At 39.4% G+C, this 20,890-nt stretch overlaps 2 protein-coding genes across 4 annotated transcripts; one reads left to right on the top strand and one right to left on the bottom strand.

The window, feature by feature from the left end:
* Positions 1 to 3,537: 3,537 nt before the first annotated feature.
* LOC122638337 lies at positions 3,538 to 20,641 on the top strand. 3 transcript variants are annotated; one of them, XM_043831253.1, is made up of 2 exons: positions 3,538 to 4,337; positions 20,630 to 20,641. In XM_043831253.1, exon 1 carries the CDS (start codon positions 3,785 to 3,787, stop codon positions 4,334 to 4,336), a length of 552 nt encoding a protein of 183 aa, XP_043687188.1. In that variant the 5' UTR covers positions 3,538 to 3,784; the 3' UTR covers position 4,337; positions 20,630 to 20,641. The 3 variants fall into 3 exon arrangements, with proteins under 3 accessions (XP_043687188.1, XP_043687187.1, XP_043687186.1); XM_043831252.1 differs by lacking the exon at positions 20,630 to 20,641 and adding an exon at positions 6,756 to 7,097; XM_043831251.1 differs by lacking the exon at positions 20,630 to 20,641 and adding an exon at positions 6,756 to 7,097 and having other exon boundaries at positions 3,538 to 4,345.
* Positions 8,860 to 14,660, bottom strand: LOC122638334 (protein ALTERED XYLOGLUCAN 4-like). Its single transcript, XM_043831246.1, is given in 4 exon segments — positions 8,860 to 9,370; positions 9,373 to 9,742; positions 14,011 to 14,309; positions 14,420 to 14,660. Coding segments are annotated over 4 exon segments (1,296 nt in total). The 5' UTR covers positions 14,634 to 14,660; the 3' UTR covers positions 8,860 to 8,957.
* Positions 20,642 to 20,890: the final 249 nt, after the last annotated feature.

Below are 20,890 nucleotides of genomic sequence, written 5' to 3'. Positions count from 1 at the left end.
AGCCATTGGATCCTTTCTTCCATTACAAAGACAACGAACAAATGGAACTTAACTTTTGGATCTGGCTGATTCCTAACCCATTTCGGCTGATCTGGATTGGAATCAAATCAAAACGGCTAGAACCGATACGAACCCTGATGATTTGATTCCAAATAGAATATGTGCTTAAGTGCAAGTGTTGAGTGGAAGGGTTTGGATTCAAATCGTCCATTTAATTCGATAGATCATGACGGGGTGTCAATATTTTAGATAAATTGGGTCTCTCGATGGAATTTAACAAATAACAGCCAATATAAATAGCCCGTGGCAGATCTGTAATATTCACGAGAAGAACAACAAAGATGATCGGAGCGGACTTTCGCTTTCCGATGCTTAAGTCAATTCTCTAAACAGCAATCAAGAATTGCAAAGCAAATCACATTGCTTAGAATTGTCATACATGTTCCCTTGCATTCCTATTTGCAGTAGGTGGTCTCTATTTGGCAAGCCAAGACTATCAATTTGGATCCTCTACTAGCTGCCCAACAGAGCCGTGCTGCCAAGACACGGTGAGGCATGCAATGACCACCTTCTCCTCATTCGGGCAAGGCGCTTGGGCAGGGGTAAGGCGGTCATTACATGCCTCGTTGTATCTTGGTAGCACGGTCCTGCTAGGCAGCTCGACAGTAGAGGATCTGGATCCTGACACTAGACGGTAGTGTAGTTAACCGATCTCCCCCGAGATTCTTGATGACCACGTGGCATGCCTTCAATGGGCAATCTATTTTATGGGTATCATGTAGAAATGGTCTCAACTCTCAAGAATAATCTAGGACTGTTTGGTCAATTAACCAATTCTCATGGCATGTCAAGTTTGGCCCCTTATGCGTTCTACTACTACTTCTCATGGACAACCATTACAAACCTGTTCAAAGTATGTATATGGTCATATGGGTCCTGGGTGAAAGTGTAACCTAAATTGATTGAGAGGGATATATGGTCATATGAGTCTTCTTGTCAGGTCAGCATCAACATTAGAGGATGACCGGTTCTGCTGTTACTGTTGGTGTTCGAACCTTCCTCGCTCTTTGAAAATTGTTCAAATTCTCCTTTAATTTTTTTTTCTCTTTCATGAAAAAGATTCTAGTAATGTTCTAATGTTCATTCCTTCACATGCCCTATCACATGATAAGTTATAGGTTTCACATTGACACTTTCTATCCTGATAAAATGTGGGTTCTTGATTAAAAGAATTTGTCTCCTGCCCTCTCATTATTGTGGTTTTACACTCTGGGCATCATAGGAAAGAATCTGTCCTGTTCTTTTTAAGACGTTTTTTATTGTTATTCGATAGTCGATGATGAAACTAACCTTCTACAATGAACATGCATTAGACTCTAGAGAAATCCTTTTCTTCTCTTAAATCCTTGGCAAAATTTCGCCGAAAATACCTAGTCTAGCACCCTGATTTGCTTAGCATGTTAAAGAGAAGACACAATCTGAATTAAATCTCTTTTAATTTTTTTTAGTCTTATTTTGCCACTTGATTAACTCTATTTAATCTGAAACTTGACATGTAAGTAGAAGATTTTATGGTCTATCTATTCACAAAATTTCAGCCTCATCTAACCTGCCATGTGACAAATATAGGTGGGCTTGTCATAAACTTATTTCTAGTCTGTCAATCTAGAACCCAATGCCCGATTTCTTTTCTTTTTCGTATGGTCATTTCCTTGCCTATGCAACATAATTACATTATCGCATTACACAATGCAAATATAGAATTATAGTTTTATTATACTAATTGGATTCCCTTTTTTTGTGGTAAACATATACTAATTGAATTGATTAAAGTATTTTTTGTTCACTCTATTATGATTATTATTGCATTAGCTTATTTTTTAAATTCTATTATAAGATTAGCAAGCCAATAGTGTGGGGATGCTTTCCCACATCCTATCATATCCTGTCCATGTGGGCCCCTTGTTGATGAAATCAGTTTTCAAAGTCGTGATTGGTATGGCATAGAACATTTCTCATACACGATCCGTGTAAGTAACCCTCTCCTCTAACACTTTTCTTTTAAAAAAATGAAAAAAAAAAAAACATACTTTTGATGGTCCGTAAATTAAATAAGGGAAAAAGAACTGTGTCTGGGAGTGTGGCCTACGTCATCACTCCCATGAGTCTATCTATCTCTTTTTTATGCGAAAAGACACATCTGCCCCTTGTTTTAAGGAGAGAGATAGTCACATGAGAGTGTTGGTGTAGACCACACTCCCGGAAAAAAACTACCTCCCATTAAATAATAAGGAAAAATTATAACCACATTGTCGATGTCATACACCCCTCTCATACTCTCTCCTCCCTAACATGTGGGTACCGTCCTCCACCCCCTATGAAATAAAAAATTGCATCTATGTTAATACCCCTAAGAACGCTCTCATTGACCCTCGCACTGGTGCAAGCGCTACACGATCAGACAACGATCTCTTGCCTCACACACACACATACATTAAGTTAATGCATGTGTGGCCCTTACACCAGCATGGGGGCCAATGAGAGCATGCACGAGGGCATCCAACAGGGTTGGATTTTTCTTTTCATGAGGACACAGAGTGGTCATTTCACCCTTCCTACCAGCCTGATAATCTTCTTTTTCCTATACAATTTATAAGGTCAGGTTGGGCTGAGCTGGGCTGGGCGGGGCTCAGTCTGAGGCCTCAGCCTAGGCACAGCCCCGCTCTACCATTGGTCTGAATCCTAGCCCAGGTCCAATCCGGAAAAAAAAAACACCATTACCTTTCTACGGTACGCCAGGTTGTCAATGTGGCAGCTACATCACCATTGGAGAGAAAGAGAAGAAAAGTATCTGTCTCAGCAGCATTCCAGCAAGTAATGGATGTTGGCCTAACCATAATATCTTGATTTTGGTAGAGTAAGAGATAGACATGGACACATGGTAGAGGACCAGAGGTAAACTGGGATCTCTGGCAATGGCGTGCGTCGGTATACTTCAGTAGCAAAGAAAAGATAAAATGCTTCTTTTTCTGGTAGGAACTGACCAACTAGCAACTACTACTACTAAGCAGTCTTCTAACAAGTCTCTTGCACAGCTGCATTGCAAATGCGCGCTCAAATAACAGTCAACAACAATGACGACGAGCTGTAGAGAATCAAAAAAAGGGGCTTTCGATTTGGGAATTCGTGAAAGTCTTCGTCTCATAGCCCTATAAATACGGGATGATTTGTATGATTTCTCAAGATCTTTACTGCAGCTTTGTTTCGTTCTCTCAATTTCCTCTCCTTTTACGTGTATTCTCTCCGTCTCGCAACGGTCACATGTTGTTTCGTCTTTAAGTCAATTGGTGTTTTCTGGGTTTGATTCGATCTTTCTTTCCTTCGTAACTCCGGTCGATTTAAACTGCATTTTTTTTCCCTTCTGTTGAATCGCTCAACTGGGTTTCTTCATTCTGTTTACTCATCTTTCTTCCGATTTGCCTTTCTTCTCCTGTCAATTGGGTGCTTCGTAATTTTGAATCAAAAAAAAATTTGGGTGCTTCGTCATTTTCTTTGATTTCGGCGAGGATCTATGTCTGCTTCTTTGGGATTCCATTTTCTTCTTCTATGCTACTTTGGAGTATCGCTGAACCATTCCACTGCCTACCCTCTTTAAGTTTAACTTCTTTACCCATCATCTCTTAATTCTATTTGTGGATTTTTCATTCTTTTTTGGTGGATTTCTTTTTTCTGCGAATTTCTTTTTCTTGTGAGCAAGTTTCTCCGAAGTTGGAATCAAGAAAAAATGTCCCAAGGCTTTGCAGTTGAACTTTACTTCGACCCTGCACTGGAGAACCAGGTACTGAAGGCTTGGAATGTTATGGCACGGCGACAGATCAGCACACAACTAATTGAGATGGAATCTCGGCCACACATCACCCTCCTCTCCAGTCCCCTTCTTGATCCTTCGAAACTGGAAAACATTATAAAGAACTTTGCTTCGAAGCAAGAACCTTTGCCTCTTTCTTTTTCTACCATCGGAAGCTTCCCAGATGGAGGCAACGTTCTCTTCCTTGGCCCAACTCCTTCACTGGCACTCCTTCAATTCCACTCGCAATTGTGTGATGCGCTGAAGAAGGAAAGTGTGGACATCAGTGAGGAATATAGCCCGGACTCCTGGGTCCCTTACTGCTCAGTTGCACAAGAAGTTCCCAAGAACCGGACGGCAGAGGCTTTCAGTGTGCTGCGAGATCTGAAATTGCCCGTTACTGGGTATGCAATGGATATCGGATTGGTAGAGTTTTCCCCTGTTCGTGAGCTCTTCTCATACACCCTTGGAAGTGTACCTGAAGCATGAGGTATCAGGATGAGGTTTCAGATTTTCCCTTATTTAAAATTCTCTCTTTAGATGCACTTGCATATTCATTGGTGATATAATTTTGGAGGATGATTACAGATTCATGATACTCTCTATTAACTCGATTTGGTGTAAAGATTGTGATTGTCTGGATAGCTGTGAGAATTTCTAGGCTAGAATTTTGAACTGAATTTTTTCTTCTTTCCTTCTAAAAGAAAATTGTTAGATTCCATGCCATGAGCTTGTTTTTCAAGAAAATTCAATTGGATGTGAAACCTTTCTATTTGTACGAACTTGATAGATGGGTTGTAATAATTTTTAATGAGTTTAACTATTCAAATTGTGAACTGAATAAATTTCCCCTACATTTCAATTCTGAGCTTTTAAAGTGGTGTATTAGATTCCAATTCTTAGAGTTAGAGATCAATAATACACAAACAAACCTAATCTTTCTGTATTTTGTTTTTTAAAGTCCACTGAGGGCATCTTGTAGTCTTTAGAATGTGTAACTTGTCTCTTTTGTTGTTGAGAACACCTTTGGAGTTTATGCTATAAGGTATTCCTCTGTCCTACTAATGAAATATGTGCAATTCATTTCAGGGGATTTATATTTAGATATCACTAGCTCTTTAAAACATGTCTTTTTCTTGGGTTTGACTTTTAAAGAATGTCAACAGTGGTGGATTTAAAGTAGAAATGTTCAGGATTCATTAACTTTTTTTTTTTAATATATTTGGATAGATAGGATCTAGCCAATTTTTTGACTTCCACTAGGCTGGCAACTGCTAAAGCCTGAGATTTTTTAATCAATCTTTATATATATATATATATATTATGTCTTCTAAACAGCTATGAGATGACAGGTAAAAGTATTGGATATAGCTATGATAGAAAGCTCCCTTCGGTAGCCATTTTTATTCCCAGGAAAGCATTGGTCTTGATAGCTTTGGCTATTGATTATTGAATTTTCTGGTTGTTAAACTGATTATAAGATTCATGAAGTGGTATGTTTCATGCTCCTTCTAGAAAACCCATATTTTTTTAAGACTAATTGCATATAGTCATTAAGTGTTTTACAAGGGATATTGGAGACTCTTGTATGTTAAAGCTGAGGATAGAATGTACTAGTCATGTATGAGTTCTGCCTTCACTTTATGCATCACCTTTTCTATAGACTCGTTCAAATTCATCAGAAATTTCATTTATCATTCATTGAGAGTTTTTATTCTTTGTAGGAGGTCTAGCTAGATAATCTAAAGAGTAAATTTGATTGCAATGTGAAGGGACTCCTGATTGATCAGCTTTGTGGGGCATGATATCTTCATGTGCTTTGGACATAAAGAAAAAATAACCCAAATAAGATTGACGTGGGATAAAGAAGGGGGTTGGGGAAAGTTTTCAACTGTATGATTTTTTTTACTGATGTTCAAAGATTAAGCCTCGGTAGTATGATTATTCGCTTACTTTATTGTGGGTCACATGGGCGCCTTTAGGATTTTTACACCTTATGGAGACTGTTGCTGGGCCATCTTATATTGGAAAGTATCGGGGGCAGGGAGGGCTTAAAGGGGATAGAGGATGTAAACTTCAAAGGTTATGCTACTTCTGAATAGAATGATGCCCAGAGCAATGTTTTCTAGTCTGATGGTGTCTCTACCCTCTCATGTAAGTACATAGGTTATTGAGAAATTCAGAATTGAAAATTTTTGAGTACTCGTAAGAGTTCTAGTTGAGAATATGGTGGTTTAACTGAAGAATATGTTAAAGTCTCCACTTTCCTTCTAATTTATAGAAGTCCAATTTATTACCCCTCTTTATCTCAGTATTTGCATTTAGACCATGATGAATAAAAACAAAAAATGGCCAATACTGTGCTTCCAAGTATAGAGGGCGAGCCTTGGCACAACGGTAAGGTTGCTCTATTACAACCTGGTGATTGTGGGTTCGAATCATGGAAACAGCCTCTACGCATAGCGGGGTTAAGGCTGCGTACTGCAGTCTATGTAACTCAGGTAAAAACTGTTGTATCGAGACCTTCTGTCTGGATGGCTTGGATATGCTGAGGCTTTGTGACTACACGTGTTCCCTTCTGTATTGGAAATGTTATCTTCATGCAAAAGCCTCTAGGCTTGACCATATAGCCTTCAACTGTCATATCATTTCCTATGATAGAAGGTCTGAATCCAATGTTTTTTTAACATAAGGAAAACACCATCACAAATTTTCTATCATTCCATTATCCAACTTAGCATAATTGTTATAAGCTCTAGACGACTTGTTTTATTTTTTTATTATATTTTGTTGTATAAGTGTGATATCCTTATCCAAACTTCTTGAAATGATTACACAAACTCGACTTAGTTGCTAGAATTTAGGAAAGTGGGCTTGTTTTCTAATGAATTTAATGCATAAACTGCAGGTTGAATACAGAAAATAATGCTAGGACTTGCAGTAGTGGCTGTAGCTGAGACTCTTGATTGTGGGATGATCTTTTTCAACTTTGGCTTCATTGATGATGCATGATGGTAAAACAATAGCAACGATGCAACGTAAAATTCCAGAAAAGTGCTATCATGCTTGTGGAGATATAGTCTATGTAATTTCTTGATTTTCATTGGTTATAATGATTGAGCTTGTGGTGGCGGGGAAAAAACTATGGATTTGCTGTTGGAAATTGCAGGTTCAGAGTAGAGATGTAGATTAGTTTAGCGTTCAAGAAAACGTTTCATTTCAGTATCAAATAGATTAGATTTTGCTTCAATCTTGCTCGTATATTTTTTTCGTTGCAGTTTATTGTTCAGTTAATTAGAACATGAACATTTCCACGTGTGTCAGTGCACTTAGATTAAACCCTTTTCAATGGGGACAAAAGGTTCTTTCTTTGACCAAAGTTCAACCAAGTTTGCTACTTGGTGTATGCAATGCCCCACTTCAACGAAGTTGAACGTCTCCTCTTTTGTGATTTTGGGAGAATTAGTTGTGAGCAAGAAAATACCTCTAGAAAAAATTGCTACTTATCTGTACTTTATTTGAATGTTTAAAACTCATATAGAAAATTTTGAACCCTTGTGCCATCCCAAGATAAACACCTTTATCATTAAACTGCAGCTCCACTACTGTATATATGGCAGTTTCTGTTACCTGTTTCATTACTTGGGGTCTTGGGTGCATATGGCATTGCGGTCTGGACGGATCAAGCAATTAGACTTAGTATTTGGTCTTAACAGTTTCATCATGGTCCAGTTTAATTGCATTGATTCCAAGTCTCGATTGACTAACTTCTCGATTAAAATCCAAATCCATCAAGTGAGTTTTTTGAGTGTCCACAACTCCATGTTGGTGCTTGTTGTATTTGTCTTCTCATGGAAAACTTTTGATGAGCATCAGGCAGAATTCATTCTGGTGAACCTGTGGATGTGATAAGGATTTGGGGGGGGGGGGGGGGGGAGAGAGGAGGGATGAGCTAGAGTTTCGGACTTGGCCTTGGAGAGTAGTGAAGTGAATCATTTAAAAGTTCCCTAATTCATGCTTATATCAGAGTTGTCGAATAAGTGCTATGATCAGGAATTCAGGACCATTCCTGAATTAATGTTATGGAATGTCTGTACACATTGGTTGCACATTATTAAGGTAGGAAGCTCCAATTTTAAGGAGTAGCTGAGTAGCATTTCCATATACACCTTCATCTTCTAGACTTTGATCAGCTGGCAAGGGACCTTTGAGGCTTTGATTACTATTAAACATCAAAGAGCGCATGGCCGTGTTCTCTTATTTTAAATTTTGATTCTTGTATTTCCAATAACCTCAACATTTGTTTTATGGGTGGGCGATTCCAGCACATAAAATACAGGAAACCAATCAGGTAGTGGGCATGTTCTTCACCTTATCTAGTCTTTTTTGTTCGGTAGAATTCACCTTATCTAGTCATAGTTTAATTTTTAGACCAATCAGACTTCTGGACATCCATATAATATTCTGAAATTGTTTGAAAAAGTCAAAACTATTAGAAACTGCTTGAAGAACAGGTACCATTAGAAAATAAGGGGAAAACCTCATCCATGGTTGGCAATACGAGTGTGATGGGGCAGAAAATTCTACACGTTTCCTCTGTCCATCTACTCAATGGTTAAAAACCAAATCGTCAATTCTTGTGGCAATTTTGGCCATTGTGTTGGATAGCTTCTAGAGCTTGCTTTGTCTCCCCCTCCCCTCAAGGTTTTGTGTTAAATCCTTATCTGCAGAGTTTTGAGTAATGAATGTAAGATTTTGCATCCGAGTCAATTACTGACTCATGAATCAATAGAAAATTTTCAGCACCTTAGTAGAAGCCAAGCTAGATTAAAAGTGTGTTCTAGTGTCTTCTAGTTTCGAGGTAACGCGTTGGTTGGTTACAGGGAAAGAAATTAAGGCTGGTACATCCATTAGATTTAGTTATATCCAGTGATGGTTCTAGCACAAATGAGGGGGCATAGGGAGGGAGCCTGTGAAGTGTGAACTGCTATTTGAGGTTGATTAAGTGGTCCAAGAATCTGATTAAAACAAATCAATTATTCCACCACCATTAAATGAATGAGGATTTTGTTCTCTCTATATATTATGTAAAATTAATGTATGGTATGATTTAGTTCAGGAATGAACCACCACCATTCTCTTTCTCTCTGCTCAGTACAGCCAGCAACAATTCATTCCATGAGTCAATTGGCCCAGGCAAGCACCAATGAACACAATCATTGTAACCTGCCATCCATTTGTTGTTCCAATGGGACCCTGGATGTCCATCAGGCCTCATCAACATGGCTCTTGTCACATCCAAAGCCCCAAACTTGGTCCTCTTCTCTCCCTGCTTTCTTGCTGTCTCAACTTCTTCTACTTGAATCTTCCTGAGTTCCCATTCGGTACCTTCAAAGTTTGCTTCTTCCTCCTTTAAAGGTTTTGTTCTATTGCAGTTTCCCCCATCATTCCATGTTCCATTCTCAAAATGGGCTGGGGAGAAAGTTCTTATCAAGGCAAGTAGGCCCTTACACTCCTTACAATCTTGAGGTATTGCAGTACAGTTCGAAAAACCCTTTGGACTGCAAAAACTAAACCATGATCAGTGAGGTTTGCTTCATTGCAGAATATGCAACCAATGAGTTTACCATCCTCATACAGATAGTTCTTCCGGAAAAACCAGTGAGCATCAGATATGATGGCATAGTCCAGACCAAGAAGTTTACTGGCCCAATTGTTGTCGATCCTGTCCAGGTGCAAGTCGAACTCCCCAGAGAGTGAACCATTGATTACCCTTTCCTCTCCGACCACCAGGAATTTGGACCAGAGAACCATGAGAGTGAAATCGTGTGAGGGGAAGTACCATGTCCAAAATCGGTCTTCGGAGTCCTTGTAAATGTCTATTGGGGTCTCCTCCTGCAAGAAGATAGTTCAGTATTGTCATTTATCAAGTAGTACTTGGCACATTTCGTTTCTCTTATATAAAACACAAAAAAGCACTAGTTAATAGTTGGATCTTTAGGATCTTTATCCCCTGCAATTCCCTGCCCGGTCCAGTTCCCCTAGTGTCCCTAACAAGAAGGGTGCAATGACCATTCCACCCCTGCCAGAATACTCTACCCGGGTGGGGTCCACCCCCCTCTTATTACAGGCACCAGGGAATTGGACCGGACAGGGAATTGCGAGAGATAATTTTCCATAGTAGTTAGCTCTTAACGGGATCATTATCTACTCAATTTCCCTACCCGATCCATTTCCCCCAGGCACCTCTAATAGGGGGGCAAAAATGACAACTCTACCCCCTACACGAACACACTGCTCGGGTGGGATCCACACCCCCTCCCCTATTAGAGGGACTTGGGAAAATGGATCGAGCAGAAAAAGGAGCAGATAATTTTCTACTCATAACACCAACAACAACTCAGCCTTCCCCACTAAATGGGGTTCGCTAGATGGATCCTTGCCCTCTAATCAGCTCTAGTTAAGATCATACTTGATACAAAGTCTAAACTATTCATGTCTTTCTTCATCCCTTCCCTAGGGTTATTTTAGGTCCACCTTTGGCTCTTTTAGTTCATTCAATCTGAATCTAACTACTCCTCCATATTAGAACATTCTAAAAACCTCCGTTGAACATGACAATGCCACTTCAAACTATTTTCTCGTAACTAATCCTGTATCAGAGCTATTCTCAAATCAACTTTAATATCCATCTCAACATCCTCATCTATGCTACACAAAGTTTATCTATATGATTCTTCTTACCTATCCAAGTACCCTTGTGAATTTCCTATGGGGAAGTGTGTTTTCTATTGGCCGGTCATTCCTTTTCTGCCCCCTTCCTAATTCTTCTATATTAATTCATCAACCCACGTTATCACCTTAATCTGAATGAATAATAGCAAGTGTTTTATATGATGAAATCTTAGACTCTGTTTGGTATGGGTTCTTAGAATGCATTTTAGGTCAAGAAAACATTTTGTGGTGATGGAAACGTTATTTGGTATGCATTCCTAATCTAAATTTCAAGAATGGATTCCGAAACGAGAGTCTAATAAATCTAGTCTTTCTTGGGGCCACCCGCCTGAGGCTCACTAGGGCCCAAAAGCTCCCGGTTCGTGCGTGGCGCAGGGGTCATGTACGAGCCCGGGGGGATTTAGTCGGCCTAAAGTCGGATACCCCTCCTGTCTCCAAAAGAAAAAAAAAAATCTAGTCTTTTGCCCCACCCCCTACCTAACCACCTCAATTTTAGGGAGTAATCCCTAATAACCATCGGAGTATCCCCATAGTTCTCAACGTGGCAGGCTGCGATGAAATCTCCCTGGATTTGCCGTCTTAGCGTTGCGGAAGATATTTTTGCATATGAGGTGTTTGATGAAATGCTTGACCATTTTAAAATCAAGTATCCATTTTAACTAAATATGTATCCAAACAATGTTGTCATTCTTTATTAAGAATGTATTATGGGTTCTAAGAATGGAAATACATACCGTACATAGCCTTAATTTGACTCTACTTCTGTATCCCTTATCAGTAAACCAGTAATAATCAAAGGCCGGGATACCCACAGAAAATTGTATACATTGATACCCGAAAGATGGTTTGTAAGCCAAAAGCTTTGGATTCTTTTCGGGGTTGGGGTTGAGGTTGAGGAGGAACCAAGGGTTCAGTCCTCATGAAAATCAGTATTCAAGGAAAGAAACTCGGATTTATGACCCAGGTGATATGGTCATGGTTCTGTTTTTTTTTGGTAGATGGCCATGGTTCTAAATATTGGTACAATCATACTGTATTGATATTGCTGGGCTCGAATGCCCGATACCAATGCTTAATAGGTCGATTGGATAAAAATAAAAATAAAAAAAAAAGAAGATCAGACCAGCCAAATCAACTTGATACGGCCCGATTTGACCCCGTCACGTATAGACCGAGACTGATATAGGTACCAATGTTGATACTTCTAACCACAGATGTGACAAGTATTCAGACTAAAAAGGACCCTCATCAACTGATATACGGTTTTAGGTATTGTTATTAGATTAGTCATATCGGTCGATTCGTATTGATATTGATCGTGATCGATATCAGTACAGATCAATCGATACTATATAAACATCAAATGTTTTTTTTTTGTTAAAAAAATATTGTTTTGATCCTATATCTACTTAATACGATTGATATGTATCAATATCAGTATCATTGGGGACTGATACCAAGGACAAATATTAGTCCGATTATCAGTATGGGAAAAAGATTTCTCTACTTCTTCGTGGTGTTTCCTATGCACTGTGAAGTGACATCTCTGCCCCTTAAGTAGATACCCAAGAATGCTTCCCTATTGATCCAAACGTTTGTATAAAGACCATTCGACCAAGTAGAGATCTCTTACCTTACAATATTTATATTGTACCATACCAAAGCATCAATGCCCCCATGGGCTAGACACATATTATACGATAAGAGGGAAGGAAGTAAAAAATGGAAGTTTCGAAAACCTCAACCAATAAAATTACAAAGAATGATTATTGGTCATCATGAGACTCATGACCAATAAAAACTAAACTAGAGAAGAAGGGTGGTTTTAAAAGCTCTTAATATCATTATTATCTTTTTCTAATTTTGAATTTTGTATTTAATGGGTTCCCTGAGATTCCAAAACGTGTATCATGCTCAGTTGCATGTATGGGTATATTTCTGTTCCAGCCGTTACTTCCTTTGTCAGAAACAACAAAAAAAAAAAAAGGAAGAATTGGTAATTTTCTATATTCACCCAGATGATATCCCGAAATATAATTTCTTGTATAAAACATGGGTAAAAGAGTAAAACAATATTAGGGGCATAATAGTAAAAACACTCATCTAAAGTCTCAATGAACACCCAATCTACCGAAAATTCTCAAACCTCATTTATTAAATGGTTTCAAAACTAGTATCTCGTATCATTGGAAAACCAATCATAGAAGCATCCCGTCCTATTTAAGAAAATTCTCAAACCTCATTTATTAAATGGATTCAAAACTGGTATCATTGGAAAACCAACCGTCCCGTCCTATTTAAGTATTTTTTCCTAAATTCCACGGGGGCTGGGGGTTCCACTCCTGCAAAAACAGGGGGGTTTTGATTAGGGTTGTCAATGGGTCGGGTTGGGTCTAGCCTACCCTAAACCCTAACCCAACCCTAGAGGTCTTAACCTAAACTCTGACCCGACCCGACCCTGTCAGGGCCAAGAAACCCTCAATCCAGTCCCGACCCTGTCAGGGTTTTTCCTAACCCGATCCAACCCTGATTGACCTTGATAGGGTTGGGTAGGGTCAGGTTGGCCCTGATTGACCCTGTCTTGACCCTAATTTTGTCTGTAATCCCATGTGCCTTTAGGGTTTATTTGGCCTTTTGCTTTTTAATTTTTTTATTAGGATATATATATAAATAAATATTAGACCAAATATATATATATATATATATGTAATATTATATACTTATAATTAATACAGGGTCGGGTTGGGCCGGGCCGGGCTAAGCCCCAGATCTAAATCCTGACCCGACCCGACCCTGGCAAGGTCAGACTATAACTAAGCCCAAACCCGCCCTCAGGGTTGAAAAATCAAGGTCGGGTCCAGGCCAGGCTTAGGGCGGGTTCGGGCCAGCCGGGCTTTATTGACACCCCTAGTTTTGATCATTTCATAAGGGGTCCGCCTGTGAAATGACCCAAACACCCCTGTTTTTCCTGAATTGAATCCTCCAACTCCCGTCATGGCTGGAGGAAAGCCGAATACCAAATTGGTATCCTTAATTGGCTTAAGGAAAAGGAAAGAGAAGGGATCGAGCCTTGCCTCGAGCTTCTCTCCCTAAATGTGGGTAGTCCTCTCCTTCAGCTGTGATAGGAGCGGGAGGATCCAATCTTGCAAAAATAGGGGGGGTTTGATCATTTCATAGGGAGGTCCGCCTATGAAATGACCCAAAAACCCCTGTTTTTCCTGAATTGGATCCTCCAACTCCCGCCATGGCTGGTGGAGAGTTGAATACCAACTTGGTATCCTTAGCCTTGCCTCGTCGAAAATCTCAAACTACTATTATACACTTCCTTTGGCATTTCAATTCAGTAGATGGGATTAAAACATCCAGAATGAAAATTACAGTTTTATCCATCATCTAGATAAAGATAAAATTGGTAATGAAGAACTTACAAGTGAGAGGAGGCAGAGAAGAGATTCAATTTGATTGCGAGCAATGGAGTCACCGATGAAGGCGAGTTTCTTCCCATGAACAATTCTGAGGAAAATGTTTGGGTCAAACCTAGGGAGTTCACAGCCATCAGGTTTCCATCTCCATTGCAGGAAATCAAAGTCCTTCCTCCCATTTTGCCCACAGTTCTTGGAATCTGGTATCGTTCTGCAACTCCAGTTCGTATAAAGCGATCCTTTCAGGTCCTGAATCCATTTTCCCTTGAACAAGTCACAGTACTCCTCTCCACCACCACCACCTCCTCCTCCTGTATCTGCATCTGAAGTAAAGAAAAAAATGGATTTTGATGATCACTCAAGAATCTCTACAATATATATATAAGAGGAAAGATAATGGCTCATATATATATACCATTATTGATGTTAGGGCTAATGAGGATGGTTTTTTGATTGATCAGATCATGTTGGGTTCCAACCCTAAAATGGTTTGGAGAATAGAAGATGAAGAAGAAGATGATAAAGGAAGCAAGACAGAGTGACAATAGGGATAAGAATCCTAGACTTCCTGGGTTCATGTACCAGTACTGCCTCTCTGCTCTCTTGTGGTGAGGAAGAGAGAACTTCATGTTTTTCTAGATTTTCAAGGAGAGAGAGAGAGACTGGAATGAGATGAAGGTAATACTGAGAAAGGGAGAGGGAATTTTCAGCATTTAAGTGGAGAGGGAGGAGATTTGGGGATTCAATATTTCATGTTAAGGCTTTTTGGTTTGCTTCTTCATTGATGAGGGGGAGACATACTTGTCCGTTTCCTATGACTTAAATATGGTCTGGTTTTGGAATATGGAGGTTGTGAACAAGGTTTCATAGAGTGGAATCGGGATCATAATTTGAGGATCCGTATCGGATTGGCCGATTCGTATATAATTGGTATCTGTAGAGACCGATATTAATTCCTCATTAATCCCGTATCAATGGATTGATACGGACCAAGAGTAAAAATGAAAAAAAAAAAAAAAAAAATAATTTTTTGAAGAAAACAGGGGTATAACTGTCTGATCCAGACCAATACAGGCCAATATCAAACAGATACCAATCCCAATTACTAAAACCTTGGAGTTAAATCAATTCAATCAAAATCAATCGGAATTGATTGAAATCTGCTAGAATTGGATGAAATAAGTGTGTCAATTTTTTGGTTTTGTTTCCATTGAGATGAATCTATTTTGATCTGTTAATTAGGCTAACTTGAAACCAAGCCATTAAGGAAATTTTTGGTTTCGATTGTTTCAGTCCAATTTGGTCCAGTCTTTTATCGATTTTTTGTTATTGGCGTGTACTTGGATTACTATCGGGTCTCGTCCAGCCTGGTTTCAGGTTTACATGCATACATAAGGAAATTAATGGGAAACTCCTGGTTTTTTTCCGATTACTTATCTAGTTGCTATCAGTCTGGTCTCAAGTTTTTTTATCAAGTTCGGCCCGATTTTTTTATATTTTGTAAGTGTACATTTGGTAACTGTTTCTATCAGTTCCATAAAACCCCATTCTAAAACCAAACTGATAAGGGTTCGGTCTGGGTTAATCGATTGGATTCAATCAATCTGACCGATTCGGGCTTAACTTTTGCATCCTTAGGTTGAAATCTGCCCTAACCCTAAATTTGAAAAGGGGATAGAGTTTAAATTTAATTCTATCTTAATTCTAACTCTGCATAATTTTATTTTATTTTTTTTAAATCCTAATTTAACATGAGGGAATAGAGAGAATTGTGAATTCATATGAGAGTTGAGTAAAAATAGAATTGCAACCCCACAGGCAAAAAGAGGAGAAGAAAAATGGAGTCTACATAAACTGCTCTCTACATGTGGTAGCTCAGCGGTTTTGGAAACTTTCATGGCTTGGTGTATCTTTAGCAATCATGACACCTAAAATTGATGACAACTCTCATCTCATGGCTGCACAGCTCAGGTTCTGACTTTTAATTATGAGGGTAGTTCTTAATTTCCAACAATTCTGGTGTTTTATGACTTTTATGCAGGAAAATTTCAGAAAAGCCTTTTAACCCAAATCGCTCTTGAACCTTATTCAGATGGGCCTTGGTTTTGAGCCTACCCAGAAAATCTTATATAGGCCTTTTCTTGTTTTCTTTTGTTGTATTAATAAATTGGCCTAGTTAGCCCAGTCAAGATAGTAAGAAGTAATCAGTTGGTTTCGGACCTTTCGGTTCAATTCGGTTCCATTTAAAAACGATCAGTTTGGATTTGGCCTAAATTGCCACCCTTATTTGAAATCCTTTGATTTTCTTTTATTTTTTGGGGGAATTCTGGTTTAGACTTCAGCAATTGTTTAGATTTTGACATAAATTGGTACCCTTATTTGAAAGCCTTTGATTTTCTTTTGTTTTTTAGGGGGAATTCTTGTTTAGACTTCAGCAAATTGTTTTGGATTTTGACCTAAATTGGTACCCTTATTTGAAAGCCTTTGATTTTCTTTTATTTTTTTGGGGAAATCTGGTTTAGACCCAAAACACTAGTATGGTGCACATGCAATGAAGAGAAGGATTTTAAGCAGTTCTGGTGTGCGGATAACTGCCCCAAATATCGTGGATAACCATTATCAGTACGAATAGATTTAATTTGGCATTGAAATTGAGTATTCACCATATAAGAAAAACCAGTAAATAATGAAAAAACTTCAGATTTATGGCGCATGTGATATACCCGAACACTACGTGAGAAATCATCAACTAAGGTCAAAAAATAATGTGCACTAGACAAGGAGGGGGTACGATAACCGCCCCAACTATCACAATGAACTAAGGCAAATGGTTTAGTGCAACGATGAGTACTTGATGGAAAAGAAAAACTCATTTGGTGGGACAAATGGCAAACAATATCACATGAGGATGGGGTAATTAAAGCATTATTTTTTGGAGCAATTAAGGGTGACAAGCTAGAGAGACAGAGACGATCCGAGGATGGGTGCCCAAGACGTAGGTGCCAGAGGGAAGAAGAGTCACAAATAGCAAGTAGGGCCAGCAACGGTGAGGTGGATGGTGGCGAAAAATAGTAGAGGTCATCACGCATCGTTCCCACCCCAATTTCGTAGTCAAGTCCTGAAAAACATAGAAGGTGGGAAAAAAATAACGGCACAGTTAAGGGAAGAGGTGAGTTTGCTAATAGAAATTAAATTATATTGAAAACAAGGGGCGTGCAGGACAGGTGATAAAAGAAGATCAGGACCAGGGCGCAAGGCACCAAGGTGAGTGATGGATAGGGTTTGGCCGTTAAGCAAATGGACAAGGGAAGCCGTGAGGGTGGGGGAAGGGTGATCCAAGCTGGATAGATCAGAGGTCATGTGGTCCGAAGCCCCACTTTCGAGAATCCATGTAGGCGAGGACATACCTGAAACGAAGAGACTGGCCGATGTATCTCCGAAATGGGCGCTAGGAAGAGATGAATCGGTACCCAAAGACTGAGGAGCTGCTGTATCTGGGCAGGCGTAAGATGAGGTGTGGAGGCAGCAGGGGCAACAGGGGCCGTATTGGCATGGGAGACAGGGGTGTCACAGCTGCAAGGTGCCTGCTGAGTGGAGCGACGAGCGCGTGGCTGCTGCCCTGGAGGGTCACTCTATTCTGACCCAATTGGAGGCAGGGGAAAGGGCACTCTAATTTAAGTCCCTGCATTGTTTCTTAGTCAATTTGTTATATTATTAGTTAAGGTTTGGGTTAGGCATTTTCTTTTTAGTGTTTGAGTTTGTTTTAGAATCTTATATATAAATTTGTAAGGGCTACAACTTGGTTCACGAATTTGATTAATGAGATTGAGAAAAATATATATATAAAAAAACAATAGCTTTGTGCTTTGATCTGTGAGAGAGTATGGTGAGAAGCCATTGATGAGAGACCAAAATACGGTAAGAGGCCGTGGGTAAGAAACCCAAGTCTAAGAGAGACTACCCTATCTTCTTCTTCCCTTCTTCAATTTCTTTTTTATTTTATTTTGTTGTGTTTACTGTTGTTGTTGGACCTGAAGTTTGTGACCCTCTTGTGGACTGATTAGCACTTGTGACTGGTCTACATTAAAGCCACCTACGATGGTATCCTAATGCCTTAGAAACAAAAATGGCTTATTAAAGCCATCCAATATTTCCAAGCAGAACAGTCTGACCATCAAATCCTTTGAACCGCCAAGAGCATAGAATCCCGGAATCTAAAGTCCAAAACAGAGGCATCACAATCCGAAAAAGTTTAAATCAACTGAAAGAGAAAGAATTCCTTCTAAAAACTGGAAGACCAACTTATCTGGAGCAATTTACCGACACCAACATTGGTTAAGGCTCCATCAGGGCAGACTTAGATTGTTGAGACAGGTTTCTTAAATGGCATATGCTGAAGAACTATGTGATGACAAGATTGATGAATTTATGTCGGGAGATGTTGGAGGAGCAATCATCTGAAATTCTCCAAGTAGGCAAGATTTTATGCTTCACATCCCAATAACACAGCGAGCAAAATCCTACAGTGACAATCTCAATTATGTACTTATTGTCAAATACCCCCCATTAGAAGTGAAAATGAGATTACCAACTTGTGTATAGACAAGCAGAAGTCATAACAAACCATTGTTAAAATCATTCTAGATTACCAAGAATAAAAACACATTTTCAAAACCAAAACCAATCTGATTCTGTCCAGTTCGATTTCGGATTTTATTCTTTTCAAAATAGAAAAAGTAGGTAGATAATAAATTTTTTATTCTTGCTGGGAGAACGAACGAATATCCTGTTTGGGTATCTCGATTGAAATACCCATAAATGGTATTTTTCGTAGAAACAGTATTCTTGCATATTTCGATGACCCCCGATACGGAAGAAACAGCTCGGGAATTACAAAATCTGGGACTATAGAGGTGCATTCAATCGTCAAAAAAGAGGATTTGATTGAGTATCAAAGAGCAAAAGAAATTAAGCCAAAATGCAAAATACAAATGAAAGTAGATCGATTTTTTTTCATTTCCGAGGAAATCACTAAAGGTATGTTACTGCCATTTTGAAATGATTAAGAATTGCCGAAATAATGTCTAAACCCAATGATTCAAAGCAACGATAAAAGATCCATGAACAAGAAAACACCATTTTCAATGATCTCAACAGTTGGATCAAAATGAGGAATCAAAATAGATTCGAAACAAGAAAAATAAAAGGGTTTAGAGACGGCTCATTCAAGACCTAGTTTGAAGCTCTCCAAAAGTGGGAAGGAGGCAAGGAGATGAACCACGAGAGACAGAGAGCGAAAGTTGAGGTTTGAAAATGTATACTTTCTCTATTTTTTTAAAATTTTTTTTTTCATTCCTACTTTCTTCTGCATTTTGGATTTAGAATCTCATCGGGTTAAGATTGATCCGGAAACCAAATCGGGTTGACCTTAATGAAATGAAAAAATTCAATCTCCACCACAGGATTTTTTTAACACCCCGTGTCGTACAAGGAAAGTTGTATTGTGAGGAATTGCCAGATTAAAAAATATCATGCTGCATACAAGCGACACGATATTTGATTTCGGAAGTTTCTGACGCTTCTTCACATGTATTGAATTGACTGGCGACAATGTCATCGCGACAGCAACGTAACATTTTTGTCCGTATTGGGAGACCGCAGAATTCAATTCAGTGTATAAGCATATGTCAGCCTGACCCCCATTTCTAGTGGTGAAATGAAAGGTGCTTCCTTTCGTGCGACGACGAGGTTAATACCACATGAGGGTACTGTCTGATTAGACTTTAGGGTGGGCCATTCAGATCATTACAAGTCAACATCAAATCGGAATCTATTTTGCTAGTGGGGGGTCGAGGAATAGCTTAGGCATTCCGCGCTCTGCGCCCCACCCCCCGCTGTCCCTGTCCGTAGGTGCTATTTGGTCCACTCCTCCCCCTTTCTGTCCTTATCATAAAAAAGAGTCACAATCACCTACATCAGCGTGCAGCTTTATCACTTTATCACTTTATCACTTTATCACTTTATCACTTTATCATATCACCATCATCGGAGTTAGAGCCCTGCAAATTCCAGACCTGTTTCAGTTGTTGCAAAGATTTCTTTCCTGAGGAGATTGAGTTAGCGCTCTTAGCTGGTTGTTCTTCACAACCTCTCACCTTATTGCTGTCCCCTTGTCCCACGCGTATCTTTCGCCCGTCCATTATTTTCTTGCCTCATACAACGTACAATCCAAGGGGGGGAATTTCTCATCTTATCGCTGAGGAATCAAACACGTTTCCCCAAGCATTCAAACATTTTAAGTTAAAAGTGCGATCCTAAGGCACACAACCCCTTCCTCCAATTTGAAATTTCTTAGGTTAGGCCAATTTGCCCCAAGGCTATACTATTATTGGGATCAGACAAAAGAACATATCTACTATCCCCCCCGCCCACAGCCATCAAAGGTGACGGGATTCCTACACAACTTTCATCCTCCAATTTTTCCACAGATCAATCCTATTACTTGCTTCAATGGATATCAACACAAACCTCAAGACCAGCATAAAAGCAAGCACTAAACAAATTCCATCAAGCAACAGGAATCCAACAGCCCGCATATTTGACAGATTTCACAGATGCAATCAAGGTAGCATACCGTCTGGCACACAAGGGGGTGCACATTCAAGCAACAACACAACTACGAGGTTAATACATGGAAAACCACAAGGGGCTGCTCCCGCTAGACCTTCTCAAGTGAAATTACAAGGGGAGGGGGGGCATAGATGTCCCTTATAGGAGGAGGGTTTCCTACAAGGACTGTATGAAGAAATCTACACACTACAACCAATGAAAGAGGTTGGAAAAATAGTATCATCCATATGGGGCTCACATGGTCAAAATAAGAGGT

The sequence above is a fragment of the Telopea speciosissima genome, chromosome 8, assembly GCF_018873765.1.
Source record: "Telopea speciosissima isolate NSW1024214 ecotype Mountain lineage chromosome 8, Tspe_v1, whole genome shotgun sequence".
In the NCBI taxonomy this organism is placed as follows: Eukaryota; Viridiplantae; Streptophyta; class Magnoliopsida; order Proteales; family Proteaceae; genus Telopea; species Telopea speciosissima.
This window is presented reverse-complemented; position numbering and strand designations above follow the sequence as displayed.